Below are 10,000 nucleotides of genomic sequence, written 5' to 3' on the forward strand. Positions count from 1 at the left end.
GTTGTTGGTTTAAATGCTAGATTAATTTGGAGTATCATTGGAGTAAGTATGAAATTGAGGGAGTCCAATTATAAGATTATTAAAAACCTTCAAGTGAGTGGGTAGCATTTTGAATAAATTTCTAGTAATGTATTCATGAAAAATTCCTTTATTTGAATTTTAATATTATTCCTTTATAAATTGTATCAATATTTTCTTCAATTCAATTTTATAATAATTATTTTATAATGATTATATCTTAATTTTATCAATAATTTATGTTATTACAATTTAATTTTTTAGCTCCATGTTTGATATAAAAAAAGAATTTAGAAAATGCAAATTAATAGTTCAGTATGGTTAAAGATGAAAACTTTGAAGTTGCTTTCGTGCTATGTGCACACCTAATTTTTATTAGGGGGACTAAAATTAAAATGCTAATTGTTAACAGTAGTTTCGTTAGTCCTTAGCACGCCATGATATACCTAGCTAGTAGAGTGCTTATAGGATGTGCTAACTCCGTGCGATAGCCAACACACTTGGAACGAAGAGATGGATATTCATGAATATCGTACTCACGCTTGTTTTCGAGGGCCCCATGCCTGCATTTGATTCATGGCTTTTGTCATGCTTATTTCATAGCTTTCAGCAGCACTTGATTAGTTACTTACCTCGTGGACTATATGTCCACACTTGATTAGTTATTTATCCTCATAGACTGTGTGTACATATTTATTATTCATTCTAATAAAGCCCTTCTAAATTTAGATTAACAGTTATCATTTATATATATTGGTTTTCTAAAAGCACTCTACTTAGTTGTGTCATTACTTGAAAATTTTATATTCTATGGACAAACACAAATCTTGATAATTTTATATCATTCTATTAATATTGTCTTATTTCACGAATGTTCTAATGAGAAACTCATTATTTGTTGTTAGTTTAGTTATATGTTTCATTATTTATTTAATTTGCTTTAAACTAAATGTGTTAGATACTATCTTCACATATTTTTATAATTATAGGTAGAATGCTACTCACCGAAAATTTATTTAATCTCAAATGTTGTAGCTGACCCTACACCTCCTGTTGAACATTGAGGGTGCCCCAAAGTTTTTCTTGAATAGTGAAAGCATACTTTGATCATCTTTTGGTGAAAACTTTTATTGTATTATATGATTGTAATTTAGTACTCCACGTATACCGTAGTTAAATCTAGTTTTATTTTGTTAGCATATAAATTGCTAGAATGGAGCTAGTCTCCTTGCTAGTCTGGTTCACAGGTTTTGTATTGTAGAAATTTTGAGAAGTCCAAATTACAACGGAAACTCTGTCGAAATTTCTACAAAACACTTAAAACTTTATGGACCTTATTATTACTATATATTTATATAACTTGCATATCAATATCTTAGCTTAATCCTTGACTAATCAAGGTTTATAAAATGTGAGACTATCTTATATTTTATGTCGATCACACTTTTAGTATTTGGAGTGTGACAAGCTGAATCATAGTTCAAAGACAAGGTATATAGTAAAAATGTTAACAAATGAAAGTAACATATAACATATCATCGCTTCACTGACTGAAAAAAGTAGTCAATCTCAGTCTATTTGTAATGTGAACGCCCAACACAAGCCATGGATTATTTATAGGTCTGGTCAACTCACTTTCAATATTGCATTGATCTTTTTGCTCATAAATGTGTACTTCTATGAGAGAATGTGGTGAACATTAATATATATTGCATTAAAATTGTTGTTGTCAACGAAACATCGATCGTCTAAGGTGTAATATTCTATGCAAGTTGTTTAATCTTTAGACAATTATTTAGACAAATGTTGCTAAGTTCACATTGGTCTACAAAGTGACGCTTTGTTCAACTTTGAAGTCAAGTGATCCCTTTCTCTTCATTGGTTCTATGTGAAAGCGTGTTCAAAGAAAATTAACTGCACACATGAAACTGACAAAATTTGGACGGCATGAAATTTCCCCCATCTTTTTCCCTTTTGGGAAATGACAAGTATAGATTTTGATAATGTAAGTTATTAATAATTTCAATTACATACAATTGAAATTTTATTGATGTTGCATTTGTGAGGTGCAATTTTATTAAATAAAGTGTGGATGACATAATGCACCAAGTTCATATACAAGATTTTCTTTGTGTAAGAATTTATGGAGGTTTATAATATTTTTTTTTTTTGGATTTGAATCAAATCCACTATTTAGATTCATAGAATTTATGTCCAAATCTAAATTCATATTTTATTATAATTTTTTTAAAATTTCAAAGGTAAAAGAGAAAATTAGTTCCTAAATTATTAGTCCATAAGCATTTGGGACCTTAAACTCATTTCTTATGTAATATTTTCTTTTAACTTTTAAAAATGATGTAATTTAACCTACAATTAACAAAAGTTAATTTTGTCAATTAGTTAATCAAAAAATAAGAGAAAAAATATCAAAAATACACAAAAGGACCAAAAAATTACAAACAAGAATAAAAAAATTATGGAAAAGGAAAAAAATTTACTAATCCTTTTTTGTAACTTTTGAAGTGATTTTTTTTATCATTTTTTGGTTAACTAATGGTCATCAATGTTAACTGTTGCCAATTGTAGGGGTTAGATTGTGTTGTTTTCAAACCTTTAAGGGAATTGTACAAAAAATGAGTTTACAGTCCTAAATACTTATAAACCTATACTCCTATATCCTTGTTATTTGAAATATTAGCTACCATAACTCTCTCATCTCTTTGCATTTTTCATTTCCTAACTTACTTTTTATTGTCTTTGAATTTGAATTTTTTATACCATCTAAATAAAAAAATTTAAACACATGAATTTTAAATCAAAAATTCAAATTTACTAATTCAAATACTAATATGTACTAAATAATTTATTTAAGTAAATAGTTTACTATAAATATTTTACTTTTTAAGTAATCTAATTGACTTGTTAGGTGCATAATATTACTTTTTAATTCTATGTCATTACTTGTTAAATCTATTATGTGTCTTGTTCAATTTAACTGCAGGAGGATATTTTGGTTATTTTTATTTTCAATTTAATTTCAATTCAGCCCTAAAATCGTGCAGTGATATTTCAAATTGTTTTGCTTTGGGTCTAATTTGTAAATAAGTCACATCAATGGTCCTTTAATGAAATTCTCCTAAATTTAAACTAACAAATACAAGGCTTTCCTAAAATTATTTTGAAAAAACTGCATTGAAATCCCATATAAGATAATTAATTACTATAAAATTTATTAATAATTAAATTGTCACGTCCCAATACTAAGGGTATGATTGCCATAAAATATGATGTGAACTCATATTTTATAAGCCTTGATTAACCAGAAATCAAGCTAAAATATCAATATATGTAAGTTATATATAATAATAAAGTTCGTAAAGTTTTAATTATTTTATAAAAATTGTGGCAGAGTCTCCCCTATAATTTGAACTTTTCAAAATTTTCACAACTACAAAACTTGTCAACCAAACTAGTAGGAAAACTAGCTCCATTCTAGCAATTTACATAATAACAAAATAAGACTAAAACCTAACTATAATGTATATGGAGCACTAACTTACAATTTACAAAATACAGTACAAAGTTTCACCAAAAAAAAAAAATCACCATGTGCTTCCTCTTTCCAAAAAGTAATAGGATCTCTCAATGATCCACAGGAGGCATAAGGTCAAGTACAATATTTGAGATCAAAGAAATTTTTGGTGAATACCGTTCCACTCAAAATTATAAATTTTAAAGAAATTATGAAGATAGTAACTAATGAGCTTAATTCAAAATGACTTAATGAAATAATGAAATATATACTTAAGCTAGCAATAAATAATGAGTTTCTCATCAATATAACTATGAAATTAAACAAATGTTATTAGAGTCACATAAATGTTTAAAAATAGGTACAACTCATAAAATATAAACATTTTCAATAATAGTACAATTCAATAAAATACTTTTAGAAGATTAATAGATAAATGACAAATTTAATTTTAAATTTTGGAGAGCTTTATCAAAACGAATAACTAGTATGGATACACAATCCATGAGATTAAATAACCAATCAAGCATAGCATTAGTTATGAAACAAGTGTGAGTACAGTGCTTACGAATATCCATTCCTCTATTCCACGTGCGTTGGCCTGCGCACAGGGTTAGCACCTTTTACAAGGTTAGCACCTTCTACAAACACTCTACTAGCTAGGTATACTATGGCTCGTTAAGGGCTAATGAAATTGCTGTTAGCATCTAGCGTTCTGAACTCAATTCCTCTCATTAAAATCAAGTATGTATGGAGTAAGAAAAATAGTTTCAAAATCTTCACTAACAAATACTATCCAACTATCACTTTTCATTATCCAAATATATAATCATTTCCTGTTAGGTGCAACACAATTTCAATGAGCAATTCAACTTTACAACTTGTGTGTAAAAAAAAAGAACATATACTCCCTCGAGGAATATTTATAATTTCTCTAGGCTTTACTATAAAATTTAACAATCTTATTTTCACCCACAAATCTTTCAAGTATATTTACAATTATTATGAGAACATGCACCATTAACTAAATCATGAGGCAAGCGTCCAAGCAAAATTAACAATTTCCATCTTCTAATTTTTTTGCCAAATTTTTGCTCAGCATATCATAAAATAGTATCCAACCTTAATCCAACAACACCTACATATTCTTACAACCTTAAGATAACAACATGGAGAAACAGGGTACACTTTCGGCCAATGAAGGAAGAAGGGTAATTCACACAACATATTAAGCCCGATACTCACGGAAGAAGGAAGAACCAACGTCTTACCTCAACCAATGCACAGTAGTAATTGTCACACACACAGCTCACGGACTGCACAAAGAAAGGGAGAAGAACTTCAACCTAACTACACAAAGAGGAGGAGACGGAGCAGAAATCATGGACCAGAAAAGAAGAAGAAAAAATCTTAAGCTTCCATCGCACATGGACGTTCAGTAGGTGAAGATGATGAAAAACGAAATCTAGTTTCCCACTCACCACCGACAGCCTCATGACAGAGAAAGAATGACAGAAAACTGCAACATCCTCCCTCCACCATGGCAGAGAATGAAGACAGAAAAGAGGAAGAAGGTGGCAACGAGGACAACAGACCGATGGCAAGAAAAGAAGTAGAGTACTACTCACCTCACGTTGACACAGAGCAGCAACGATGACAGGGAAAGAGAATCAGCAACCCAACTCCACTATGGCCGGCAAACGTGGATGAAAAGGATAACAGCAGATGAAGCAACAGTAGCAAAGAAAATACCTAGTCGACAACGAGCTAAGGAAGTTGATAAGAGTCAGAGAAGTGAACCCACTATGAAGATCTAGAGAAGTGTATAATGGCGGCGAAGAAAAGAATGGGATGCTCTGTTTTTCTTTTCGCATGAAAGGGATAAAATCTTATTAGAAGAACAATTGGAAAAATTACAAGAAAGAGAACGGGAAAGTCACAGCAAATGGCACAAAAAATTACCAGGAAGAGCACAAAATTTTCTATAATTTAAAACCAAACTTCTACTCATAAAAATTTTGATCTCTAGACCCTTGAGAAAGTTTCTAAATTAAATTTCTATAAACTATCACTTTTCACTTGTTATAAAATTTATTTAAATAGAATATCTATTGAGAAAAAATTTGTTTAATTTAAAATTTAGAGTCATTACATAAATTAAGGCCCTTGATGATTATTTTCACAAAAAACACAATCACACAAAACAACAACAAAGCTAATTATTCCCGTTGGCAAGTATCCTAAGGTCCAACAATATCAACATGTATTTCATTGCTTATATTCACGATTATCAACATGATTTTTTTTTTTGAAGTCCTTGTGCTTGGATCTCAAAAAGTTTACAAATATATCGAGTCAAGTTATTACTGATATAGGAAATTAGCTTCAATAATGCCATCATACTCTATCTCTCTATATATATCGAGTCAAGCTAACATGGGAAAAATAAAAATCTTAAATCTAATAAATTAAAATTAGATTAACAAGAGGTATATATAAATAAAAAATTCATAAAATTGCTTTACTACTATTTTGGGTTAAAATGTGATATCGAATTCCATAGTGATGCTCTCCCGGTTCTCAACAATTGTTTTTGGCTCATATGATATTTGGTAGTTGGTACCATTGACATATATTAGAAATAAAAGAGGATTAGCTTTCAAATGGAAAAAGTCTCAAATATTGTGATTATTTAATTTACAAGTTTCAAACTTAGGAACTTATTTAAGTGGTTCCTAATCCTTTTATATAACTTCGCTTATTCACTTAATTGATCATGGAGTCAGAAAATATACTACCATACCGCATGAGAGAATGCAAGACTTGAGTGGCCCAAATTAACGATATTGATTAAGTGGTTATTAATAATATTGCTTGTTGAATAAATAAACAAGCAAATAGTAAATATGCTTATAGTAACTATTGAGGTCGTTTCAGCTGGGGGGGGGGGGGAGGGGACACTTTTGAATTCATAGTTTGAGGCTAACTCGATTTTCCAAAATAACTAGACACAAAGTACGGGTGATAAACAATTTCAAGGACAGCATCAATTTCAATTTGCGCCATGTGAATTAATTATGTTAAGGCAGAAATATATTTAATTATAGCAAGATTTATTTTAGGATTAACAAGCATGATATACCCAAAATATTGTCTAGTCAAAGACTTGACATTATTCTTTTTCAGAACATAGTCCACAATGTGCACCATGCAAAAATGAATCAGTCAAACTTCATTAAGTACATATTCAAATAGCATAAGTTCTTGTCAAAAAGAGGAGATAATATAAATGGGCTATGAATAGTAGGGTTTAGATCCAAAAATGCCTAATAATACAAAGTATTCTATGAGAAATTGCTACAATCCTTATCTCAAGTATAATGCAATTTTACTCATCATTCATAAAAATAGTATAAAACTCCCAAAAATTTGTAATGAAAGTTAAATGTTAGTTAAGCAAGGGTCACAGGTCTCACGTGTTTGCCACGTCTAAATGAGTTAGGGGTAAAAATATTCATCATGTATTATATTATGTTGCAATTTTGCCCAGAACCCTAAAACTATGCAAACATTCTCAATCTAAAACAAAGACATGTTAGTAAACATGGACCATGAATGTCAAAAAATTAGAATTTTATTGGACCCAAAATAAAAATAATGAAATATATGGGTTCAAATTTTTCTTAACTAACCACCCATACCCTTGAACATCTAAACAAGAGCATATTTAGGATTTGACCTCGGTTTGATACAACACAGACTCGCTCATATACAATGCGTTTCACTCCTTTTTCTCTGGTTTGTTTGAATGTTTGTTTCTTTTTTTTTTTTTTTTGGCTTCTTATCTCACGTAATTAGTTCGTTAAGTTGAAGATTCAACACAAAGTAGCACTGATTACAAGTGCAACGTACAATTTTCAAACACGTAACTGTTTGTGTAGTCAATTACAAGCTGGGTCATAGTTCAAACTTAAGGTAGTAAAAATAGTTTCTAAATTAAGTAACATATCATTGCTTTACGGACAGAGAAAAAGTTGTCAATCTTAGTTCCCGTTTGGTTACTAGAAAGAAATGGAATGAAATAAATTAAAAAAATTGGCATAAAAATGAACTAAACCACCATTTCTCCTCATGATAAAAATGAACTAAATCAATATAAATATATATTACGTACAAATGTGAAAATTATCACATTCTTCAAAAATCTCATCAATTATGATTCCTACTCTCATGAACTAAATTGAACAATAATGTATAAGTTTGCTAGCTATATGTATAACACAATGTCAGTAAAGAACATGACAAAGTCCACACCTGAACAACAAAATGACCATTTATTATACAAAAAGTTAAACAATAATGTGCAAGTTTCTAGTGCATGAAAAATATAATGTCTGTAAAGAGTATGACAAGATTCATATGAGAACAATACAATGTCCATTTATTATATACATAGTCCATGTGGTTAAGTTCAATAATAATGTATAAATTTTTCAGGTATATGTACAACACAATGTTCGTAAAGAATATGACAACATCAATACATAAACAATGCAATGTTTGCATTATTATACATAGTTTGTGTGATTAAAGGCAAATGGATCTTTTCAAAAAGAAACATATTTGCATCAAGGGCCCTTAGACTTGCAGAAATAGTTGAAAATGTATTGGGCTTTAGATGGAATTTTTTTCATTCTGGAAACCTTAGGTATGATTCTCCCTTAAAATAGTTGTTGTCAACAAAACATCGGTGGTCAAAGGCATAATATTCTATGCAATTTGTTTAATCTTTAGAAAATTATTTAGAAAAATGTTTCTAAGTTCACATTGGCCTACAAAGTGAAGCTTTATTCAACTTTGAAGTCAAGTGATCCCTTTATCTTCACCGGTTTTATATGAAAGTGTGTTCAAAGAAAATTAACTACACACAAGAAAATGACAAAAATCTGGACATGAATGTTCTCCCATCTTTTTTCTTTTCCGGAAAATAACGATTATAGATTTTGATAATATAAGTCATTAATTTCAATTACATAAATCCAATAATTGACAAGGTACAATTTTATTAAATAGTGAAAGGAGCAAGAGAAATATGGAGAAAATATCTTGTCTATTATTAAGTTGAAGGGTACAATATATACATCAAGAAAAAGACAACCTAATAATGATTAATAATTACATAATAATATCAAATAATATCTCCTAATAATGACTGAGATATATATACAATAATGATAAAATATTTGGAGAATATTCTAGATAACATCCTCCCTCAAACTCAAGATGATTTGATCAAGAGCAACTTGAGTTTGTCTACCAAAAAATGAAAGCGGCCTGGATTAAAAGACTTTGTAAACAAGTCTGTTAGTTGATACTTGGTTTGAATTGGAACAAGTTGAATGGTGCCCTTAACAACATGCTGCTGAGTGAAGTGGCAATCAATCTCAATATGTTTGGTTCATTCATGAAACACATCATTGTGAGCAATCTTAATTGAAGCTTCACTGTCACAATAGATGTTTGTGGAAGAGCTTTGAGATGCTCATAGCTTGTCAAGTAACCAACGAAGCCAAAGTACTTCAGCGGTTGTGTCTGCTAGTACACGGTATTCTGATTCAGCACTAGAACGGGAGCTAACGTTTGCTTCTTACTTCTCCAAGAGATGTGGGTATGGCCGAGGAAGATATAGAAACCAGTCGTAGATCGTCGATTATCATGATCACCACCCCATCCAATTAAGCTCGTAGTATAAGAGAGGAGCTAGCAAAGAAATGAAGCCTATGATATAGAGTGCCTCTAATGTATCAAAGGATCCAAAGAACTGCTGCATAATTAGTAGTTTGAGGCTCTGACATAAACTGACTAATAATGTGGACTGCATAAGCAATGTCAGGGTAGGTCACTATAAGATAGATGAGGCCCCCAACCAACTGGCAATAACGGGTGGGATTATCCAACAAGGTTCCATCAGTGGAAGTATAGTGAACGTTTGGCTCAATAAGAGTATTTTCAACCTCCTCATAAGAAAGATGAGCTCGAGATATCAAATCAATAGCATACTTGACTTGAGAGAAAGAGATACCATCTCTCCTATGATGGACCTCAAGTCCAAGAAAATAGTTCAAGTTACCAAGATCCTTCATTTCAAATTGCTACCCTAAGTATATCTTGAGCTCGTGGACTCCTGTATCATCACTGCCTGTGATAATCATATCATTAACATACAACAATAACAAAACAATACCACGAGCAGTAGATTGAACAAAAAGAGCTGAGTCGTGAGGACTACAAGTAAAGCTTAGCTGACTTATAGTATTACTAAACTTAGTAAACCATGCACGAGGAGCTTGCTTAACCCCATATAAAGCTCGACAAAGATGACAAACCTTATCTTTCGGATGCTTATACCCAGGTAGAGGCTTTATATACACTTCTTCCTCTAGATCT

The 10,000-nt window shown here is 30.7% G+C and overlaps 1 protein-coding gene across 1 annotated transcript; it reads right to left on the minus strand.

Annotated features, from left to right (window-relative positions):
- Nucleotides 1-9,357: 9,357 nt before the first annotated feature.
- On the minus strand, nt 9,358-9,696 carry LOC129289112 (uncharacterized mitochondrial protein AtMg00810-like). Its single transcript, XM_054925926.1, has one exon. It carries the CDS (start codon nt 9,694-9,696, stop codon nt 9,358-9,360), a length of 339 nt encoding a protein of 112 aa, XP_054781901.1.
- Nucleotides 9,697-10,000: the final 304 nt, after the last annotated feature.

Source organism: Prosopis cineraria, unplaced genomic scaffold, assembly GCF_029017545.1.
Source record: "Prosopis cineraria cultivar Desert tree isolate PC_DT_omini unplaced genomic scaffold, ASM2901754v1 PC12, whole genome shotgun sequence".
NCBI classification, from domain to species: domain Eukaryota; kingdom Viridiplantae; phylum Streptophyta; class Magnoliopsida; order Fabales; family Fabaceae; genus Prosopis; species Prosopis cineraria.